The 24,884-nt window shown below is 52.1% G+C and overlaps 1 protein-coding gene across 1 annotated transcript in view; it reads left to right on the forward strand.

Moving 5' to 3' along the window:
- scrib (scribble planar cell polarity protein) overlaps nt 1-24,884 on the forward strand; it is a 271,485-nt gene that overhangs the window by 104,865 nt on the left and 141,736 nt on the right. The window contains exons 17-18 of the mRNA XM_070880275.1: nt 19,971-20,060; nt 23,159-23,236. Of these exons, the coding sequence (XP_070736376.1) occupies nt 19,971-20,060; nt 23,159-23,236 (168 nt within the window). The remainder of the gene's footprint in view (nt 1-19,970; nt 20,061-23,158; nt 23,237-24,884) is intronic.

Raw genomic sequence — 24,884 nt, forward strand, 5'->3', positions numbered from 1 at the left:
TCAAGAAGGCGGCTCACCATCACCTTCTCAAGGGGCAATTAGGGATGGGCAATAAATGCCGACCTTGCCAGCGACACCCACATCCCAGGAACGAATAAAAAAAAGAAACCGTTTAATCTCTTACATCGGCACACCCTGTACAATCTGTGTCATCATAGCCTCTACCCCATTAAGTCTTGTTCACGCCCTCTGTTCAATCTGCCCCATCTCAGACTCTGCATCTGCTGGGGTTTTAGCAGGTTTTTTTTTAAACATTTGAGATGTTTAGGGAGGATCCCAGAGAGAGAGTAGGGTTGAGGTGTGTGCAGTGTCTGTCACCAATATTTGGGGCACAGAGATGGATTTACCAGCGGCCAGAGCTGGAGGAACAGAGGTTGCAGGGGGAGATACAAGGCTGGGAGAGGTTGCTGGATGCCATGAGGTGGAGGAATGGATTTTAAAGTGAACGATTTTGGGGCTGGGAACCACTGTAGGTCAGCATAGTGGTGTGATGGAAGTGAGAGGACTGTGAGCGGGAGAGAATACGTCCAACCATCTTCCCTGACCTTCGAATGGGTGGATAGTCTGTCCATGGCACCCCTCTCACTGTAACCTGTTCCATCAAGGAGCACAAGAACAGAGAGATTGTGGGAAAACCATCACCTCCAAGTTTCCCTCCAAGTCACGCACCACCCTGACATGGACATTTATTGCCTTTCCTTCATCGTTACTGGGTTAACATCCAGAGTCTGATCATCCCATTCTGTTCAGTCTCTGTATCCTCAGGACCAGAGTCTGATCATCCCATTCTGTTCAATCTCTGTATCCTCAGGACCAACATAAGAACATAAGAATTAGGAACAGGAGTAGGCCATCTAGCCCCTCGAGCCTGCTCCGCCATTCAACAAGATCATGGCTGATCTGGCCGTGGACTCAGCTCCACTTACCCGCCCGCTCGCCATAACCCTTAATTCCCTTATTGGTTAAAAATCTATCTATCTGTGACTTGAATACATTCAATGAGCTAGCCTCAACTGCTTCCTTGGGCAGAGAATTCCACAGATTCACAACCCTCTGGGAGAAGAAATTCCTTTTCAACTCGGTTTTAAATTGGCTCCCCCGTATTTTGAGGCTGTGCCCCCTAGTTCTAGTCTCCCCGACCAGTGGAAACAACCTCTCTGCCTCTATCTTGTCTATCCCTTTCATTATTTTAAATGTTTCTATAAGATCACCCCTCATCCTTCTGAACTCCAACAAGTAAAGACCCAGTCTACTCAATCTATCATAAGGTAACCCCCTCATCTCCGGAATCAGCCTAGTGGATCGTCTCTGTACCCCCTCCAAAGCTAGTATATCCTTCCTTAAGTAAGGTGACCAAAACTGCACGCAGTACTCCAGGTGCGGCCTCACCAATACCCTATACAGTTGCAGAAGGATCTCCCTGCTTTTGTACTCCATCCCTCTCGCAATGAAGGCCAACATTCCATTCGCCTTCCTGATTACCTGCTGCACCTGCAAACTAACTTTTTGGGATTCATGCACAAGGACCCCCAGGTCCCTCTGCACCGCAGCATGTTATAATTTCTCCCCATTCAAATAATATTCCCTTTTACTGTTTTTTTTCCCAAGGTGAATGACCTCACACTTTCCGACATTGTATTCCATCTGCCAAACCTTAGCCCATTCTCTTAACCGATCTAAATCTCTGCAGCCTCTCTGTGTCCTCTACACAACCCGCTTTCCCACTAATCTTTGTGTCATCTGCAAATTTTGTTACACTGCACTCTGTCCCCTTTTCCAGGTCACCTATGTATATTGTAAACAGTTGTGGTCCCAGCACCGATCCCTGTGGCACACCACGAATCACCGATTTCCAACCCGAAAAGGACCCATTTATCCCGACTCTCTGCTTTCTGTTTGCCAGCCAATTCTCTATCCATGCTAATACATTTCCACTGACTCCGCGTACCTTTATCTTCTGCAGTAACCTTTTGTGTGGCACCTTATCGAATGCCTTTTGAAAATCTAAATATACCACATCCATCGGTACACCTCTATCCACCATGCTCGTTATATCCTCAAAGAATTCCAGTAAATTAGTTAAACATGATTTCCCCTTCATGAATCCATGTTGCGTCTGCTTGATTGCACTATTCCTATCTAGGTGTCCCGCTATTTCTTCCTCAATGATAGTTTCAAGCATTTACCCCACTACAGATGTTAAACTAACCTGCCTTTTGTCTGCCCCCTTTTTTAAACAGAGGCGTTACATTAGCTGCTTTCCAATCCGGTGGTACCTCCCCAGAGTCCAGAGAATTTTGGTAGATTATAACGAATGCATCTGCTATAACTTCCACCATCTCTTTTAATACCCTGGGATGCATTTCATCAGGACATGGGGACTTGTCTACCTTGAGTCCCATTAGCCTGTCCAGCACTACCCCACTAGTGATAGTGATTGTCTCCAGGTCCTCCTTTCCCACATTCCCATGACCAGCAATTCCTGGCATGGTTTCTGTGTCTTCCACTGTGAAGACCGAAGCAAAATAATTGTTTAAGGTTTCAGCCATTTCCACATTTCCCATTATTAAATCCCCCTTCTCATCTTCTAAGGGACCAACATTTACTTTAGTCACTCTTTTCCGTTTTATATATCTGTAAAAGCTTTTACTATCCGTTTTTATGTTTTGCGCAAGTTTACCGTCGTAATCTATCTTTCCTTTCTTTATTGCTTTCTTAGTCATTCTTTGCTGTCGTTTAAAATTTTCCCAATCTTCTATTTTCCCACTAACCTTGGCCACCTTATACGCATTGGTTTTTAATTTGATGCTCTCCTTTATTTCCTTGGTTATCCACGGCTGGTTATCCCTTCTCTTACCGCCCTTCTTTTTCACTGGAATATATTTTTGTTGAGCACTGTGAAAGAGCTCCTTAAAAGTCCTCCACTGTTCCTCAATTGTGCCACCGTTTAGTCTGTGTTTCCAGTCTACTTTAGCCAACTCTGCCCTCATCCCACTGTAGTCCCCTTTGTTTAAGCATAGTACGCTCGTTTGAGACACTACTTCCTCACCCTCAATCTGTATTACAAATTCAACCATACTGTGATCACTCATTCCTAGAGAATCTTTTACTTGGAGATCGTTTATTATTCCTGTCTCATTACACAGGACCAGATCTAAGATAGCTTGCTCCCTTGTAGGTTCTGTAACATACTGTTCTAAGAAACAATCCCGTTTGCATTCTATGAATTCCTCCTCCAGGCTACCCCGTGCGATTTGATTTGACCAATCGATATGTAGGTTAAAATCCCCCATGATTACTGCCGTTCCTTTTTCACATGCCTCCATTATTCCCTTGATTATTGCCCGCCCCACCGTGAAGTTATTATTTGGGGGCCTATAAACTACGCCCACCAGTGACTTTTTCCCCTTACTATCTCTAATCTCCACCCACAATGATTCAACATTTTGTTCATTAGAGCCAATATCGTCTCTCACAACTGCCCTGATATCATCCTTTAATAACAGAGCTACCCCACCTCCTTTCCCTTCTTGTCTATCTTTCCGAAATGTCAGATACCCCAGTATGTTTAATTCCCAGTCTTGGCCCCCCTGCAACCACGTTTCTGTAATGGCCACCAAATCATATCCATTCGTAATGATTTGTGCCGTCAACTCATTTACTTTATTTCGAATGCTGCGTGACCAGAATCTGATCTCCCCATTCTTTTCAATCTCTGTATCCTCAGGACCAGTGTCTGACCCCCCCCGTTCTGTTCAATCTCTGTATCCTCAGGACCAGAGTCTGATCTCCCCATTCTGTTCAATCTTTGTATCCTTGGAATCAATGTCCAGTGTGTGATGAAGGAAATACTTGTCTTTATATAGTGCCTTCCATGACCTGAGGATGTCCAAAAGTACAACCAATTAATTACTCATAAAATGTAATCACTGCTGGAATGTAGGGAAACTTGCCTGATCCAGAATTTAGACTCTAAAGAATCTCTTCGAATGCCAGCGCCCTGTTTATTAGGAATATACTCCATTGTGATACCAATGTATTTGGGAATATACTTCACTCGGAGCCCAGTGTATATAGTTAATATTCTTCACTCTGAGCCCAGTGTATATAGGGAATATACTTCACTCTGAGCCCAGTGTATACAGTGAATATACTTCACTCTGAGCGCAGTGTATATCCTTCACTCTGAGCGCAGTGTATATAGGGAATATACTTCACTCTGAGCCCAGTGTATATAGGGAATATACCTCACTCTGAGCCCAATGTATATGAGGAATATACATCACTCTGCACCAGTGTATATAGGGAATATACTTCACTCTGAGCCCAGTGTATATAGGGAATATACTTCACTCTGAGCACAGTGTATATAGTGAATATACTTCACTCTGAGCCCAGTGTATATAGGAAATATATAATTCACTCTGAGCCCAGTGTATATAGGGAATATACTTCACTCTGAAATCAGTGTATACAGGGAATATACTTCACTCTGAGCCCTATGTATATGAGAAATATACATCACTCTGCGCCAGTGTATATAGGGAATATACTTCACTCTGAGCCCAATGTATATGAGGAATATACATCACTCTGCACCAGTGTATATAGGGGATATACTTCACTCTGAGCCCAGTGCATAAATGGAATATACTTCACTCTGAGCCCAGTGTATATAGGGAATATACTTCACTCTGAGCCCAGTGTATATAGGGAATATACTTCATTCTGAGCCCAGTGTATATAGGGAATATACTTAAATACTCTGCCCAGTGTATATCGGGAATATATTTCACTCTGAGCCCAATGTATATGATGAATATACATCACTCTGCACCAGTGTATACAGGGAATATAGTTCACTCTGAGCCCAGTGTATATAGGGAATATACTTCACTCTGAGCCCAGTGTATATAGGGAATATACCTCACTCTGAGCCCAATTATATGAGGAATATACATCACTCTGCACCAGTGTATATAGGGAATATACTTTACTCTGAGCCCAGTGTATATAGGGAATATACTTCACTCTGAACCCAATGTATATGAGGAATATACATCACTCTGCACCAGTCTATATAGGGAATATACTTCACTCTGAGCCCAGTGTATATAGGGAATATACTTCCTTCTGAGCCCAGTGTATATAGGGAAGACACTTCACTCTGAGCCCAATGTATATAGGGAATATACTTCACTCTGAGCACAGTGTATATAGGGAATATACTTCACTCTGAGCCCAGTGTATATAGGGAATATACCTCACTCAGCCCAATTATATGAGGAATATACATCACTCTGCACCAGTGTCTATAGGGAATATACTTCACTCTGAGCCCAGTGTATATTGGGAATATACTTCACTCTGAGCCCAGTGTATATTGGGAATATACTTCACTCTGAGCACAGTGTATATAGGGAATATACTTCACTCTGAGCCCAGTGTATATGGGGAATATACTTCATGCTGAGCCCAGTGTATGTCGGGAATATACTTCACTCTGAGCCCAGTGTATATAGGGAATATACTTCACTCTGAGACCAGTGTATATGAGAAATATACTTCACTCTGAGCCCAGTGTATATGCGGAAAATACTTCACACTGAGCCCAGTGTATGTAGGGAATATACTTCACTCTGAGCCCAGTGTATATAGGGAATATACTTCACTCTGAGCCCAGTTTATATTGGGAATATACTTCACTCTGTGCCCAGTGTTTCTACTTCACTCTGAGCCCAGTGCATATAGGGAATATACTTCACTCTGAGCCCAGTGCATATAGGGAATATACTTCACTCTGAGCCCAGTGTATATGGGGAATATACTTCATTCTGAGCACAGTGTATATGGGGAATTTCTTTCACTCTGAGCCCACTGTATGTAGGGAATATACTTCACTCTGAGCCCAGTGTATATGGGGAATATACTTCACTCTGAGCCCAGTGTATATGGGGAATATACTTCACGCTAAGCCCAGTGTATATAGGGAATATACTTCACACTCTGCCCAGTGTATATAGGGAATATACTTCACTCTGAGCCCAGTGTGTAAAGGGAATATACTTCACTCTGAGCCCAGTGTATAGAGGGAATATACTTCACTCTGAGCCCAGTGTATATACTTCACTCTGAGCCCAGTGCATATAGGGAATATACTTCACTCTGAGCACAGTGTATATAGGGAATATACTTCATTCTGAGCACAGTGTATATGGGGAATATACTTCACTCTGAGCCCAGTGTATATACTTCACTCTGAGCCCAGTGTATATACTTCACTCTGAGCCCAGTGCATATAGGGAATATACTTCACTCTGAGCCCAGTGTATATGGGGAATATACTTCACTCTGAGCCCAGTGTATATGGGGAATATACTTCACGCTAAGCCCAGTGTATATAGGGAATATACTTCACACTCTGCCCAGTGTATATAGGGAATATACTTCACTCTGAGCCCAGTGTGTAAAGGGAATATACTTCACTCTGAGCCCAGTGTATAGAGGGAATATACTTCACTCTGAGCCCAGTGTATATACTTCACTCTGAGCCCAGTGCATATAGGGAATATACTTCACTCTGAGCACAGTGTATATAGGGAATATACTTCATTCTGAGCACAGTGTATATGGGGAATATACTTCACTCTGAGCCCAGTGTATATACTTCACTCTGAGCCCAGTGTATATACTTCACTCTGAGCCCAGTGCATATAGGGAATATACTTCACTCTGAGCACAGTGTATATAGGGAATATACTTCATTCTGAGCACAGTGTATATGGGGAATTTCTTTCACTCTGAGCCCAGTGTATGTAGGGAATATACTTCACTCTGAGCCCAGTGTATATGAGGAATATACTTCACTCTGAGCCCAGTGTATATGGGGAATATACTTCACGCTGAGCCCAGTGTATATAGGGAATATACTTCACACTCTGCCCAGTGTATATAGGGAATATACTTCACTCTGAGCCCAGTGTATAAAGGGAATATACTTCACTCTGAGCCCAGTGTATAAAGGGAATATACTTCACTCTGAGCCCAGTGTATATAGGGAATATACTTCACTCTGAGCCCAGTGTATATAGGGAATATACTTCACTCTGAGCCCAGTGTATATAGGGAATAAACTTCATTCTGTGCCCAGTGTATATACTTCACTCTGAGCCCAGTGTATATAGGGAATATAATTCACACTCTGCCCCGTGTATATAGGGAATATACTTCACTCTGAGCCTAGTGTATATAGGTAATATACTTCACTCTGAGCCCAGTGTATATAGGGAATATACTTCACTCTGAGGCCAGTGTATATAGGGAATATACTTCACTCTGAGCCCAGTGTATATAGGGAATAAACTTCATTCTGTGCCCAGTGTGTATGAGGAATATACTTCACTCTGAGCCCAGTGTATATAGGGAATATACTTCACTCTCTGTAGTGTATATAGGGAATATACTTCACTCTGAGCCCAGTGTGTATGAGGAATATACTTCACTCTGAGCCCAGTGTATATAGGGAATACATAGAAAATAGGTGCAGGAGTAGGCCATTCGGCCCCTTGAGCCTGCATCGCCATTCAATGAATTCATGGCTGAACATGCAACTTCAGTACCCCATTCCTGCTTTCTCGCGAGACCCCTTGATCCCCCTAGTAGTAAGGACTACATCGAACTCCTTTTTGAATATATTTAGTGAATTGGCCTCAACAACTTTCTGTGGTAGAGAATTCCACAGGTTCACCACTCTCTGGGTGAAGAAGTTTCTCCTCATCTCGGTCCTAAATAGCTTACCCCTTATCCTTAGACTGTGACCCCTGGTTCTGCACTTCCCCAACATTGGGAACATTCTTCCTGCATCTAACCTGTCTAAACCCGTCAGAATTTTAAACGTTTCTATGAGGTCCCCTCTCATTCTTCTGAACTCCAGTGAATACAAGCCCAGTTGATCCAGTCTTTCTTGATACTCCAGGTGTGGCCTCACCAAGGCCCTGTACAACTGTAGTAACACCTCCCTGCCCCTGTACTCAAATCCCCTCGCTATGAAGGCCAACATGCCATTTGCTTTCTTCACCGCCTGCTGTACCTGCATGCCAACCTTCAATGACTGATGTACCATGACACCCAGGTCTCGTTGCACCTCCCCTTTTCCTAATCTGTCACCATTCAGATAATAGTCTGTCTCTCTGTTTTTACCACCAAAGTGGATAACCTCACATTTATCGACATTATACTTCATCTGCCATGCTTCATTTGCCCACTCACCTAACCTATCCAAGTCACTCTGCAGCCTCATAGCATCCTCCTCGCAGCTCACACTGCCACCCAACTCCGTGTCATCCGCAAATTTGGAGATTCTACATTTAATCCCCTCGTCTAAATCATTAATGTACAATGTAAACAGCTGGGGCCCCAGCACAGAACCTTGCGGTACCCCACTAGTCACTGCCTGCCATTCTGAAAAGTACCCATTTACTCCTACTCTTTGCTTTCTGTCTGCTAACCAGTTCTCAATCCACGTCAGCACACTACCCCCAATCCCATGTGCTTTAACTTTGCACATTAATCTCTTGTGTGGGACCTTGTTGAAAGCCTTCTGAAAGTCCAAATGTATCACATCAACTGGTTCTCCCTTGTCCACTCTACTGGAAACATCCTCAAAAAGTTCCAGAGATTTGTCAAGCATGATTTCCCTTTCACAAATCCATGCTGACTTGGACCTATCAAGTCACCTCTTTCCAAATGCGCTGCTATGACATCCTTCATAATTGATTCCATCATTTTACCCACTACCGATGTCAGGCTGACCGGTCTATAATTCCCTGTTTTCTCTCTCCCTCCTTTTTTAAAAAGTAGGGTTACATTGGCTACCCTCCACTCCATAGGAACTGATCCAGAGTCTATGGAATGTTGGAAAATGACTGTCAATGCATCCGCTATTTCCAAGGCCACCTCCTTAAGTACTCTGGGATGCAGTCCATCAGGCCCTGGGGATTTATCCCATCAATCCCAACAATTTCCCGAAGAATAAGGATTTCCCTCTGTTCCTCCTACTTACTAGACTCTCTGACCCCTTTTATATCCGGAAGGTTGTTTGTGTCCTCCTTAGTGAATACCGAACCAAAGTACTTGTTCAATTGGTCTGCCATTTCTTTGTTCCCCGTTATGACTTCCCCTGATTCTGACTGCAGGGGACCTACGTTTGTCTTCACTAACCTTTTTCTCTTTACATATCTATAGAAGCTTTTGCAGTCCGTCTTAATGTTCCCTGCAAGCTTTCTCTCGTACTCTATTTTCCTTGCCCTAATCAAACCTTTTGTCCTCCTCTGAGTTCTAAATTTCTCCCTGTTCCTGGGTTCGCTGCTATTTCTGGCCAATTTGTATGCCACTTCCTTGGCTTTAACACTATCCCTGATTTCTCTTGATAACCACGGTTGAGCCACCTTCCCTTTTTTATTTTTACGGCAGACAGGGATGTACAATTGTTGTAGTTCATCTATGCGGTCTCTAAATGTCTGCCATTGTCCATCCACTGCCAACCCTTTAAGTATCATTCGCCAATCTATCTTCGCCAATTCACGCCTCATAGCTTCAAAGTTACTCTTCTTTAAGTTCTGGACCATGGTCTCGGAATTAACTGTTTCATTCTCCATCCTAATGTAGAATTCCACCATATTATGGTCACTCTTCCCCAAGGGGCCTCACACCAACGAGCCCAGTGTATATAGGGAATATACTTCACTCTGAGCCCAATGTACATAGGGAATCTACTTCACTCTGAGTCAAGTGTATATGAGGAATATGTCGGGAATCTACTTCACTCTGAGCCAAGTGTATATGAGGAATATGTAGGGAATATACTTCACTCTGAGCCCAGTGTATATGAGGAATATACTTCATTCTGAGCCCAGTGTATATAGGGGCTATACTTCACTCTGAGCCCAATGTACATAGGGAATCTACTTCACTCTGAGCCAAGTGTATATAGGGAATATACTTCACTCTGAGCCCAGTGTATATAGGGGCTATACTTCACTCTGAGCCCAGTGTATATAGGGAATATACTTCACTCTGAGCCCAGTGTATATAGGGGCTATACTTCACTCTGAGCCCAGTGTATATAGGGGCTATACTTCACTCTGAGCCCAGTGTATATAGGGAATATACTTCACTCTGAGCCCAGTGTATATAGGGGCTATACTTCACTCTGAGCCCAGTGTATATGAGGAATGTCCTGTATATAAGGAACATAGGAACAGCAGGAGGCCATTCATCCCCTGGAGCCTGTGCCAGCATTCAATGAGATCATGGCTGATGTGGATCCTAATTCCATATACCCGAATACCCTTGGTTAGCAAAACTCTGTTACAATTATTATTTGAGCTGGCACCGACTGCTTTTTGTGGGAGAGAGTTCCACACTTCTACTACCATTTGCTTGAAGAAGTGTTACCTAACTTTGCCCGTGAACGGCCTGGCTCTGAATTTAAGGTTATGTCCCCTTGTCCTTGACTCCCCATCACCATCTCTCTATCTACCCTTTCAATTCCTAAAAACCTCAATCAAATCACTCTGTAACCGTCGATATTCCAGGAAATACCATTGTAGTTTATGTAATCTCTCCTCATAATCTAACCTTTGGATCCCTGGTATAATTCTGGTGAGCCAGCGCTACACTCCTTCCAAGGCCAATATATCCTTCCTAAGGTGTGGTGCCCAGAGCTGTCCACACTGCTCCAGGTGTGGTCTAACCAGAGCTTTGTGTAGCTGCAGCAAAACTCCCTCCCTCCAGTTATAAAGGCTGCCATTCCATTAGCCATTTTGGTTACTTTTTGTAGCTGACTCCTAAATTTGAATGATCTGCTTGTAATTCTCCCTCGCAAGTTTCTTCTCGTGGTTCCTTTTGCAGCTTTTGCTATCTTTTTTTGACTTCCATTGCTGCTCCTTGTATCTCTCCCAGATCCTGCATCTCCTTTGCACTTTTGTATGCACCTCCCTTCAGGTTTATGTTATCTCTCGCCTCTTTTGTCGACTATGGCTATTTTATTTGGTAAGTCGAGCTCTTTAGGGGTATATACTGGTCCTGTATTAAGCAAAATTCTCTTTTGAACACCTCCTACTGTTGATCTGCAGCTTACCCACTAACCGTTTTGACCAGTTTGCTGTCTCAATCCGTTAGTTAGCCGCACCAAAATGTAGAATCTTACTGTGTTAAGTTTCTACTTTTCAAACCGAACGTTGAATTCAATCATATTATGATCACTGTTGGAGCAATGTTTCAATGGGAGTGATCATAATATTATCAGGTTTTGAATAGTTAAGGAAAACGACATGCTACAATGAAGCATAAAATTACCCAAGTGGAGGAGGGCCCACTTCAGTGAGTTGAAAAGGGATCGGGCCCGGGTGGATTGGAATCAAAAATTAATAGGAAAAACAGCAATTGACCAATGGGAGACCTTCACAGAGGAGATGGTTCGGGTACAGAGCAGGCACATTCCCACAGGGGGGAAGGGAAAAGGCAGAGCTCCCTGATTAACTAAAGATAGAGAGACGGAAAATCAAGGCTAACTCAAAAGGGAAACCAAAACTACTTTTAAAAACACACTGGACAAGGCTGAGGTACCAAATGAGGACATTTCGTCTGTCTCCACTGGAGCAGAGGATGTTGCCAGTGCAGCAGCAATGGAGGAGGTGGTAGCGATATTGGATAGGATAAAAATAGAGTGTGGTAATGTTCCCTTTAATTGTTTTTGGGTGCACGGCCCCTTTAAGCTTTTCCTATTTGAAGACCGGTGAGCGCGCTGCACGGGAGAGAGCTGCACGGGAGAGAACTGCACGGAAGCGGCAGGGCGCTGCACGGGAGAGAGCTGCACGGGAGCGGCAGGGCGCTGCACGGGAGAGAGCTGCACGGGAGCGGCAGGGCGCTGCACGGGAGAGAGATGCACGGGAGCGGCAGGGCGCTGCACGGGAGAGAGCTGCACGGGAGCGGCAGGGCGCTGCACGGGAGAGAGCTGCACGGGAGCGGCAGGGCGCTGCACGGGAGAGAGATGCACGGGAGCGGCAGGGCGCTGCACGGGAGAGAGCTGCACGGGAGCGGCAGGGCGCTGCACGGGAGAGAGCTGCATGGCAGGGCGCTGCACGGGAGCGGGAGGGCGCTGCACGGGAGAGAACTGCACGGGAGCGGCAGGGCGCTGCACGGGAGAGACAGGGAGCTGCACGGGAGAGAGCTGCACGGGAGAGAGCTGCACGGGAGCGGCAGGGCGCCGCGCGGGAGAGAGCCGCGCGAGAGAGAGCCGCGCGGGAGAGAGCCACACGGGAGCGGCAGGGCGCCGCGCGGGAGAGAGCTGCACGGGAGCGGCAGGGCGCCGCGCGGGAGAGAGCCGCACGGGAGCGGCAGGGCGCCGCACGGGAGAGAGCTGCACGGGAGCGGCAGGGCGCTGCACGGGAGAGAGCTGCACTGGAGCGGCAGGGAGCTGCACGGGAGAGAGCTGCACGGGAGAGAGCTGCACTGGAGCGGCAGGGAGCTGCACGGGAGCGGCAGGGCGCTGCACGGGAGAGAGCTGCACGGGAGCGGCAGGGTGCTGCACGGGAGCGGCAGGGCGCTGCATCCCCCTCACAGCTTAAAGGAAACATTGGGGTGAAGGTACTTAGAATTGTTGTACCAACCCATCTGGTTCACGAATGTCCTTTATGGAAGGAGTTTGCTGTCCTTACCCGGCCTATACGTGACTCCAGACCCACAGCAATGTGGTTGACTCTTAACTGTCCTCTGAGAAAGCCCGGCGAGCTGCTCAGTGCATCACAACTGCTCCAAAAACAGTATAAGAATAAAATTGGACGGAGCACCCAGCATTGACCAAGACACAAGGTTCGGACACGACCAAGGCACACCCAGTCGACCCGCCAACATTGGAACACTGCCTGTCAAGCAACAGCCAGACATAGTCATACTGACAGAATCATAGCTTTCAGCCAATGTCCCAGACTCCTCCATCACCATCCCTGGGTATGTCCTGTCCCACCGGCAGGACAGACCCACCCGAGGTGGCGGCTCAGTGATATACAGTCGGGAGGGAGTGGCCCTGGGAGTCCTCAACATTGACTCCGGGCACTATGAAGTCTCATGGCTTCAGGTCAAGCCTGGGCAAGGAAACCTCCTGCTGGTTACCACCTCCCGCCCTCTCTCAGCTGATCAATCAGTATCCTCCATGTTGAACACCACTTGGAAGAAGCACTGAGGGTAGCAAGGGCACAGAATGTACTCTGGGTGGGGGACTTCAATGTCCATCACCAAAAGTGGCTCGGTAGCACCACTACTGACCGAGCTGGCCGAGTCCTGAAGGACATATCTGCCAGACTGGGCTTGCGGCAGGTGGTGAGAGAACCAACACGAGGGAAAAACCGATTTGACCTTGTCCTCACCAATCTACCTGTCGCAGATGCGTCTGTCCATCACAGCATTGGTAGCAGTGATCACCGCACAGTCGTTGTAGAGACAAAGTCCCGTCTTCACACTGAGGACACACTCCATCGTGTTGTGTGGCTCTATCATCCTGCTAAATGGGATGGATTCAGAACAGATCTAGCAGCTCTGGGCATCCATGAGGCGTTGTGCACCATCCTCAACAGCAGAATTGTATTCCACCACAATCTGTAACCTCATGGCCAGGTATATCGCTCACTCTACCATTACCATCAAGCCAGGGGACCAGCCCTGGTTCAATGCAGAGTGCAGAAGAGCATCCCAGGAGTAGCACCAGGTGTACCTAAAAATGAGGTGCAACCTGAGGAAGCTGCAACACAGGACTACATGCATGCTAAACAGCAGAAGCAGCATGCTATAAGCAGAGCTAAGCAATCCCACAATCAGCGGATCACATCAAAACTCTGGAGTCCTGCCACATCCAGTCGAGAATGGTAGTGGACAATTAACTAACGGGAGGAGGAGGCTCCACGAACATCCCCATCCTCAATGATGGCGGAGCCCAGCACATGAGTGCAAAAGACAAGGCTGGAGCGTTTGCAACCATCTTCAGCCAGCAATGCCGAGTGGATGATCCATATCGGCCTCCGCCTGAAAATACCGCCATGACAGATGCCAATTCGATTCATTCCATGTGATATCAACATGATATCCAATATCGTCTCCGGCCTCATTACAGCCTCGGTCCAAACATGGACACAGAGCTGAATACCAGAGGTGAGGTGAGAGTGACTGCCCTTGACATCAAGGCAGCATTTGACCCAGTGTGGCATCAAGGAGCCCCAGTAAAACTGAAGACAATGGGAATCAGGGGGAAAACTCTCCACTGGCTGGAGTCAGACCCAGCACAGAGGAAGATGGTTGTGGTGGTTGGAGATCAATCACAGCCCCAGGACATCGCTGCAGGAGTTCCTCAGGGCAGTGTCCTAGGCCCACCCGTCTTCAGCTGCTTCATCAATGACCTTCTCTCCATCATAAGGTCAGAAGTGGCACAGATTTAAGGTGATTGGCAAAAGAAGCAGAGGAAACATTTACTTACGCAGCGAGTTGTTGTGATCTGCCCGAAAGGGTGTTGGAAGCAGATTGATTTGGAACATTCAAAAGAGAATTGGATAAATACTTGAAGGAAGACAAATTAGAGGGCTTGGGGAAAGAGCAGGACTAATCGGATAGCTCTGTCATTCTATCAAATCTTCCCTTACTGTTCGATTATTAGCTAAGTCTGACTGACTATTTATTATTAAATCTAGTATGGCCTGCCCTCTGGTTGGTTCTTTCTCCACAGTCTCCCCCTTTGAGCATCTCGCCTTATTCCACCCCCCTCACCTCTCATTTAAAATTCACATTCTCTACGGCCCACTCAAGTACCATAAAATGTTATTACCGAGATATCTTCACTGCGTTCCTCCCTCAGCCTCTGCACCAAACGACTTCTCATCCTCGGTGATTCCAACCTCCGTCTCAATTCATCGTGCTCTCTCTCCTCTGAGTTCACGAGCCTCCTATCCTCCCTCAGTCTCTCCCTCCGTGTAAACTCCCCAACCCATATTCCCCGCCAACCCCTTCGACCTTGCCATCTCTCGTGGCTTCGCTACTCCCATCGTGTCAATTGCAGATATGGCCATCTCTGACCACGTCCTCGTATCGCTCTCGACCCACATCCCCCATCTACCACCCCCCCCACAATCCTACCTCCTGTGTCCGCCCCTGGAAAAAAAAAAACTCCCAACTCTCTTACAACTGCACTGATCAACCCCCAAATGTCCAGCCGTTGGCCCCCCATTCACCAGGACATTTCTGCAGCCACTGATCTGCTCAAGCACACCCTCACCACCACCTTTGATGCCCTAGTCCCTATTAAAACCATTACCCTCACTCATCCTGGCCGTTCCCCTTGGTACAGCCCTCATCTTCGCTCCCTTAAGCCCAAGGGACTCAGAATTAAACGGGTATAGCGAACAACTGGTTTAGTGATTCACCGGCAGATCTGGCTGGACCACAGAAAGCACTATCGGGCCCTGCTCTCTCGTCATTCTGGAATGCAAAGATTAACCCCGGCTTCTATTCTCCACTGCTAACCGTCTTCTTAAACCCCTCTTCCCCCCATCTGAACGTGGATAGAGAACTGGTTGGCAGACAGGAAGCAGAGAGTCGGGATAAACGGGTCCTTTTCAGAATGGCAGGCAGTGACTAGTGGGGTGCCACAGGGCTCAGTGCTGGGACCCCAGCACTTTACAATATACATTAATGATTTAGATGAAGGAATTGAATGTAATATCTCCAAGTTTTCAGATGACACTGAACTGGGTGGCGGTGTGAGCTGTGAGGAGGACACTAAGGAGCTGCAGGGTGACTTAGACAGGTTAGGTGAGTGGGCAAATGCATGGCAGATGCAGTATAATGTGGATAAATGTGAGATTATCCATTTTGGGGGCAAAAACAGGAAGACAGAATATTATCTGAATGGTGGCAGATTAGGAAAAGGGGAGGTGCAACGAGACCTGGGTGTCATGGTACATCAGTCATTGAAGGTTGGCATGCAGGTACAGCAGGCGGTGAAGAAGGCAAATGGTGTGTTGGCCTTCATAGCGAGGGGATTTGCGTATAAGAGCAGGGAGGTCTTACTGCAGTTGTACAGGGCCTTGGTGAGGCCTCACCTGGAATATTGTGTTCAATTTTGGTCTCCTAATCTGAGGAAGGACGTTCTTGCTATTGAGGGAGTGCAGCAAAGGTTCACCAGACTGATTCCTGGGATGGCAGGACTGTCATATGAGGAGAGACTGTATCAACTGGGCCTTTATTCACTGGAGTTTAGAAGGATGAGAGGGGATCTCATAGAAACATATAAAATTCTGACTGAACTGGACAGGTTAGATGCAGGAAGAATGTTCCCGATGTTGGGGAAGTCCAGAACCAGGGGACACAGTCTTAGGATAAGGGGTAGGCCATTTAGGACTGAGATGAGGAGAAACTTCTTCACTCAGAGTTGTTAACCTGTGGAATTCCCTGCCGTAGAGAGATGTTGATGCCAGTTCATTGGATATATTCAAGAGGGTGTTAGATATGGCCCTTACGGCTAAAGGGATGAAGGGATGAAGGGGTATGGAGAGAAAGCAGGAAAGGGGTACTGAGGGAATGATCAGCCATGATCTTATTGAATGGCGGTGTAGGCTCGAAGGGCCGAATGGCCTACTCCTGCATCTATTTTCTATGTTTCTATGATCACTTCATCCTCCTCCAACGCCTCTCCACCATCGTCCAGCTGGGTGGGACTGCACTCGCCTGGCTCCATTCTTATCTATCTCATCGTAGCCAGAGAATCACCTGCAATGGCTTCTCTCCCCGCCCCCGCATCGTTACCTCCGGTGTCCCCCCAGGATCTATCCTTGGCCCCTCCTATTTCTCATCTACATGTTGCCCCTTGGTGACATCATCCGGAAACACAGCATCAGTTTCCACATGTACTCTGAGACACCAGCTCTACCTCTCCACCACCTCTCCCAACCCCGCCAGGGTCTCTGACTTGTCAGACTGCTTGTCCCACATCCAATTGAATATTCGGAAGATCAAAGACATTGTTTTCGGTCCACGCCACAAACTCCGTTCCCTCGACACTGACTCCATCCCTCTCCCCAACTCCTGTCTGAGGCTGAACCAGACTGTTCAGCACCTTGGTGTTATGTTTGACTCTGAAATGAGCTTCTGACCATAAATCCGCAGCATAACTAAGACCACCTATTTCCCCCTCTGTAACATCGCCCGTCTCCGCCCTAGCCTCAGCTCATCCACTGCTGAAGCCCTCATCCACGCCTTTGTTACCTCCTAGATTTGACTATTTTGACTATTTGACTCCTGGCTGGCCTCCCACATTCTACCCTACGTAAACTAGAGGTGGTCCAAAAGCCGGCTGCCCGTGTCCTAACTCACACCAGTTTTGAACGATAGGGGACTTGAGCGTTATGGGGAGCGGGCAGGGAAGTGGAGTTGAGGCCAAGATCAGATCAGTCATGATCTTATTGAATGGCGGAGCAGGCTCGAGGGTCGAATGGCCTACTACTAATTCTTATGTTCTGATGTAACATCTGCCCTCTAACTCTGCCCTCTTGAGCATCCCTGATTATAATCACTCAACCATTGTTGGCCGTGCCTTCTGTTGTCGAGGGCCTAAGCTCTGGAACACCCTCCCTAAACCTCTCCGCCTCTCTACCTCTCTACCTCTCTTTCCTCCTTTATGATGTTCCTTAAAACCGACCTCTGTGACCAAGCTTTTGGTCAACTGCGCTAATTTTATTTATGCGGCTCGGTGTCAAATCTTTTGTCTCATAATCCTCCTGTGAAGCGACTGGAGACGTTTCAGTACGTTATCAGCTCTATATAAATACCAGTTGTTGCTCCCTGTCACTGTCCCACTGCCTATTGGTTGCTCCCTGAACCTGTCTCGCTGCCTATTGGTTGCTCCCTGTCTCACTGCCTATTGGCTGCTCCCTGAACCTGTCTCGTTGCCTATTGGCTGCTCCCTGTCTCACTGCCTATTGGCTGCTCCCTGAACCTGTCTCACTGCCTATTGGCTGCTCCCTGTCTCACTGCCTATTGGCTGCTCCCTGAACCGGTCTCGCTGCCTATTGGCTGCTCCCTGTCTCACTGCCTATTGGCTGCTCCCTAAACCTGTCTCGTTATCTATTGGCTGCTCCCTGTCTCGCTGCCGATTGGCTGCTCCCTGTCTCGCTGCCGATTGGCTGCTCCCTGTCTCGCTGCCGATTGGCTGCTCCCTGTCTCGCTGCCGATTGGCTGCTCCCTGTCTCGCTGCCGATTGGCTGCTCCCTGTCTCGCTGCCGATTGGCTGCTCCCTGTCTCGCTGCTGATCAGGTGCTCAGCTCAGATGTTTGTCGTACAACACACTGTAAAAGGAATGACCCACCGCTGACCCCGACACTGGCCCCACCCTATCCCCCCCCTGACCCCCTCAGATTTACACACCACGTTTTGCTTTGATGTCCTGAGTCTGGAACACTGAGGGGAGATCTAAATGAGGTGCTGACAATGATCGATAGGGTCGATGGAGAAAAATGATTTCCCCGGTGGGGCAGGGGGAGTCCAGACAAAGGGACACAACCTTTCTTGAAGCTCAGCCGTTAGGAGGTGATGTCAGGAAGCACTGCTCCACACGCAATAGTGGCAATCGGGAACTCCGCTCCCAAAAAGCTGTGGATCCCGGGCTTCAATCAGAGCTTTCAGGACCGAGATCACTAGAATTTTATTGGGTGAGGTTATCGAGGGGTATGGAACCAAGGCGGGTGAATGGAGTTGTGATACAGAGCAGCCACGATTTAATTAACTGGGAGAACAGGCTCGAGAATTTGCATGGCAGCCTCCTGTTCCAATGTTGCTATGTCCACATTGTGTCACACCCAGGCTTTGCTCTGCTGTTCAGGTCAAGTGGTGAGAGTACTTGAGTGTGAGTGTGTGTGGGTGGGAGAGTGAGTGAGAGTGGGTGGGAGGTGAGAGAAAAAGAGTGTACATGTGTGCGAGAGAGATAGTGAGTGCGAGTGGGTGGGTGAGAGAGAGAGAGAGAGTGTATACAGGTGTGTGAGAGTGTGAGTGAGTGCGAGTGGATGGGTGAGAGAGAGAGTGTGAATGTGTGCAGTGGGTGGGCGCGAGAGAGAGAGCGCGGGAGAATGAGGGAGCGAGGGCGGGAAAGAGGGCGGTAGAGCGAGCGAAAGATAAAGGGAGCAGGAGAAGAGAGAGAGGGGGAAGGGGGAGAGAGGAGGGGGGAGGGAGAGGGGGACGGAGAGGGCAGGGGAGGGTGAGAGGGAATGGGAGCATGAGAAGAGAGAGAGGGGGGGAGCGCGAGGGAGCAAGAGCGGGTGAGAGAACGTGCGTGGGTGAGCGAGTGTGTGTGTGTGTGTGAGTGAGTGTGGGGGTGAGTGAGCGATTGCGAGTGTGTGTGTGTGTGTGAGTGAGTGTGGGGGTGAGTGAGCGATTGCGAGTGTGTGTGTGTGTGAGTGTGTGAGTGTGGGGGTGAGTGAGCGATTGCGAGTGTGTGTGTGTGTGTGAGTGAGTGTGGGGGTGAGTGAGCGATTGCGAGTGTGTGTGTGTGTGAGTGTGGGGGTGAGTGAGCGATTGCGAGTGTGTGTGTGTGTGTGAGTGAGTGTGGGGGTGAGTGAGCGATTGCGAGTGTGTGTGTGTGTGAGTGTGTGAGTGTGGGGGTGAGTGAGCGATTGCGAGTGTGTGTGTGTGTGTGAGTGTGGGGGTGAGTGAGCGATTGCGAGTGTGTGAGTGTGTGAGTGTGGGGGTGAGTGAGCGATTGCGAGTGTGTGAGGGTGAGCGAGAGCAATTGTGTGAGGCGTATGATGGGGCAGCAATGCAGTTTTCAGCCTCTGGTTGCTGAGCTGTTGGAACACATGGATGGCAGCTTCGATGATATTTGAGAAGTAGTGCTTGCAGTGATGGGCTGCACTAACCTGCTCTTGTTGTGTCTGTAGCTAACACTAACAATACATCGTCAGACCGGGGGTCTGGGAATCAGTATCGCTGGCGGAAAAGGCTCAACCCCGTACAAGGGGGAGGACGAGGTAAGTGTGCCTCAGAGTGACGCAGTGAGTGTCTGCAACAATGGCCCAGCCTGCTCTCAGAGTCTGAGGGGTCGAGGGAACCCCCTATTGGACAGTGGGCCACAACCCCCCCCCGTACACAACTCACCCCCCCCCCCCCCAGTACCGTGCCCCCCCCCCACCCATACCCCCCGTACACTCTCCCCCCACCCATAACCCCCCGTACCCTCTCCCCCCACCCATACCCCCCCGTACCCTCTCCCCACACCCATACCCACCGTACCCTCTCCCCCCACCCATACCCCCCGTACACTCTCCCCCCACCCATACCCCCCGTACCCTCTCCCCCCACCCATACCCCCCGTACACTCTCCCCCCACCCATACCCCCCGTACCCTCTCCCCACACCCATACCCCCCGTACACTCTTCCCCCCAACCATACCCCCCCCGTACCCTCTCCCCCCACCCATACCCCCTCCCCCCACCCATACCCCCCGTACCCTCTCCCCCCCCACCCATACCCCCCCCGTACCCTCTCCCCCCACCCATACCCCCCGTACCCTCTCCCCCCACCCATACCCCCCCGTACCCTCTCCCCCCACCCATACCCCCCCGTACCCTCTCCCCCCACCCATACCCCCGTACACTCTCCCCCCACCCATACCCCCCGTAACCTCTCCCCCCACCCATACCACCCGTACCCTCTCCCCCCACCCATACCCCCCCCGTACCCTCTCCCCCCACCCATACCCCCCGTACCCTCTCCCCCCACCCATACCCCCCGTACACTCTCCCCCCACCCATACCCCCCGTACACTCTCCCCCCACCCATACCCCCCGTACCCTCTCCCCCCACCCATACCCCCCGTACCCTCTCCCCCCACCCATACCCCCCCCGTACCCTCTCCCCCCACCCATACCCCCGTACCCTCTCCCCCCACCCATACCCCCCATACCCTCTCCCCCCACCCATACCCCCCGTACCCTCTCCCCCCACCCATACCCCCCCGTACCCTCTCCCCCCACCCATACCCCCCGTACACTCTCCCCCCACCCATACCCCCCGTACACTCTCCCCCCACCCATACCCCCCGTACCCTCTCCCCCCCCACCCATACCCCCCGTACCCTCTCCCCCCACCCATACCCCCCGTACCCTCTCCCCCCACCCATACCCCCCGTACCCTCTCCCCCCACCCATACCCCCCGTACACTCTCCCCCCACCCATACCCCCCGTACACTCTCCCCCCAACCATACCCCCCGTACCCTCTCCCCCCACCCATACCCCCCCGTACACTCTCCCTCCACCCCCCCGTACCCTCCCCCCCCCCCCCCCGTACCCTCCCCCCCCCCCCGTACCCTCCCCCCCCCCCCCGTACCCTCCCCCCCCCCCCCCGTACCCTCCCCCCCCCCCCCCGTACCCTCCCCCCCCCCCCGTACCCTCCCCCCCCCCCCGTACCCTCCCCCCCCCCCGTACCCTCCCCCCCCCCGTACCCTCCCCCCCCCCCGTACCCTCCCCCCTCCCCGTACCCTCCCGTACCCCCCCCTCCCCCCCGTACCGTACCCTCCCCTCCCCCCCCCCGTACCCTCCCCTCCCCCCCCCGTACCCTCCCCTCCCCCCCGTACCCTCCCCCCCCTCCCCTCCCCCCCCTCCCCTCCCCCCCCCGTACCCTCCCCCCCCCCCCCGTACCCTCCCCCCCCCGTACCCTCCCCCCCCCCCCCCGTACCCTCTCCTCCCCCCCGTACCCTCTCCTCCCCCCCGTACCCTCTCCTCCCCCCCGTACCCTCTCCTCCCCCCCGTACCCTCTCCTCCCCCCCGTACCCTCTCCTCCCCCCCGTACTCTCTCCTCCCCCCCGTACCCTCTCCTCCCCCCCGTACCCTCTCCTCCCCCCCGTACCCTCTCCTACCCCCCGTACCCTCTCCTCCCCCCCGTACCCTCTCCTCCCCCCCGTACCCTCTCCTCCCCCCGTACCCTCTCCTACCCCCCTACCCTCCCCTCCCCCCCCCCCCCCCGTACCCTCCCCTCCCACCCCCCCCCCCCGTACCCTCCCCTCCCACCCCCCCCGTACCCTCCCTCCCACCCCCCCCCGTACCCTCTCCTCCCCCGTACCCTCTCCTCCCCCCCGTACCCTCTCCTCCCCCCCGTACCCTCTCCTCCCCCCGTACCCTCTCCTCCCCCCCCGTACCCTCTCCTCCCCCCCGTACCCTCTCCTCCCCCCCGTACCCTCTCCTCCCCCCCCGTACCCTCTCCTCCCCCCCCCGTACCCTCTCCCTCCCCCCCCCCCCCGTACCCTCCCCTCCCACCCCCCGTACCCTCCCCTCCCCTCCCCTCCCCCCCCCCCCCCCGTACCCTCCCCTCCCCCCGTACCCTCCCCTCCCCCCCGTACCCTCCCCTCCCCCCCCGTACCCTCCCCTCCCCCCCCGTACCCTCCCCTCCCCCCCCGTACCCTCCCCTCCCCCCCCGTACCCTCCCCTCCCCCCCCCGTACCCTCCCCTCCCCCCCCGTACCCTCCCCTCCCCCCCCGTACCCTCCCCTCCCCCCCCCGTACCCTCCCCTCCCCCCCCCGTACCCTCCCCTCCCCCCCCGTACCCTCCCCTCCCGTACTGTACCCTCCCGTACCGTACCCCCGTACCCTCCCCTCCCCCCCCGTACCCTCCCCTCCCCCCCCGTACCCTCCCCTCCCCCCCCGTACCCTCCCCTCCCGTACCGTACCTCCCATACCGTACCCTCCCCCCCCCCCCCGCACCCTTTGCCCCATACCCACCTCCCCCCCGGTACCCTACCCCCTGCCCAGCCCTTAATCCAAATCCACCCTCCAGCCACTACCGGCACCCTCCAGTCCTTACCCGCCTGGCGCTCCCCTCACCAGTAGCACCTCCCCGGTGCTGGAGGCCCGGTTTGGTTGCAGGGAGTTGTTATTGAAGAAGCTCCAGCGGCAGGTCCTGTGTTTCGAGATGTGGAACTGGCTGGCTGGTGTATGGTGCTGCGGCAGTGTGTGTGCTGGGGCGGGGGAGAATCCCCTCACTCCACCGACCGATCCCCCGTGCGGTGAGGTGTTGGTATGTGGGGTGGGCAGGCTACTGAAGTGGTGACCACTGGTGTTTGTGTGTTTCAGGGCATCTTCATCTCGCGAGTGTCGGAGGAGGGCCCAGCGTCTCAGGCTGGAGTGCGAGTGGGAGATAAGCTGCTGGAGGTCAGCACCACCCACACTCTCACACTCACACACTCGCACTCGCTCACCCTCGCACACTCACACACTCTCACACTCACACACTCGCACTCGCTCACCCTCGCACACACACGCTCACTCTCACACTCGCACTCGCTCACCCTCGCACACGCACGCGCTCTCTCACACGCGCTCTCTCACACGCGCTCTCTCACACGCGCTCTCTCACACGCGCTCTCTCACACGCGCTCTCTCACACGCGCTCTCTCACGCGCTCTCTCACGCGCGCTCTCTCACACGCGCTCTCTCACACGTGCTCTCACACACGCTCTCACACACGCTCTCACTCTCTCTCACGCGCGCTCTCTCTCACACACGCGCTCTCTCACACGTGCTCTCACACACGCTCTCACTCTCTCTCACGCGCGCTCTCTCTCACGCGTGCTCTCTCTCACGCGTGCTCTCTCTCACGCGTGCTCTCTCTCACGCTCGCGCTCTCTCACGCTCGCGCTCTCTCACACTCACGCGCTCTCTCTCACTCGCGCTCTCTCACACGCGCGCTCTCTCACACGCGCGCTCTCTCACACGCGCGCTCTCTCACGCGCGCGCTCTCTCACGCGAGCGCTCTCTCACGCGCGCGCTCTCTCACGCGCGCGCTCTCTCACGCGCGCGCTCTCTCACGCGCGCGCTCTCTCACACGTGCTCTCACACACGCTCTCACTCTCTCTCACGCGCGCTCTCTCTCACGCGTGCTCTCTCTCACGCGTGCTCTCTCTCACGCTCGCTCTCTCTCACGCTCGCGCTCTCTCACGCTCGCGCTCTCTCACACTCACGCGCTCTCTCTCACTCACGCGCTCTCTCACGCGCGCGCTCTCTCACGCGCGCGCTCTCTCACGCGCGCGCTCTCTCACGCGCGCGCTCTCTCACGCGCGCGCTCTCTCGCGCGCTCTCTCGCGCGCTCTCTCGCGCGCTCTCTCTCTCGCGCGCTCTCTCTCGCGCGCGCTCTCTCACGCGCGCGCTCTCTCACGCGCGCGCTCTCTCACGCGCGCGCTCTCTCACGCGCGCGCTCTCTCACGCGCGCTCTCTCTCACGCGCGCGCACTCTCTCTCGCACTCTCTCTCGCACTCTCTCTCGCACTCTCACGCACGTCTCACGCACGCGCTCTCACTCTCTCTCTCTCACACACGCCCTCACACACGCGCTCTCTCTCACACTCTCTCTCACACACGCTATCATGCGCTCTCACACACTCGCGCTCTCTCACACACTCGCGCTCTCTCACACACTCGCGCTCTCTCTCACACACGCGCGCTCTCTCACGCGCGCGCTCTCTCACGCGCGCGCTCTCTCACGCGCGCGCTCTCTCACACGCACGCGCTCTCTCGCGCGGTCTCATGCGCGCGCTGTCTCGCGCGCTGTCTCGCGCGCTCTCACACTCGCGCTCTCACACACTCGTGCTCTCTCTCACACTCGCGCTCTCTCTCACACTCGCTCTCTCTCACACTCGCGCGCTCTCACACACTCGCGCTCTCTCTCACACTCGCTCTCTCTCACACACTCGCGCTCTCTCTCACACGCGCTCTCTCACACACTCGCGCTCTCTCACACACGCGCCCTCTCGCACGCGCCCTCTCGCACACGCTCTCAAACCCCGCAACCCGGGCGTCTCTTT

This window comes from Pristiophorus japonicus, chromosome 5, assembly GCF_044704955.1.
Source record: "Pristiophorus japonicus isolate sPriJap1 chromosome 5, sPriJap1.hap1, whole genome shotgun sequence".
Taxonomy (NCBI): domain Eukaryota; kingdom Metazoa; phylum Chordata; class Chondrichthyes; family Pristiophoridae; genus Pristiophorus; species Pristiophorus japonicus.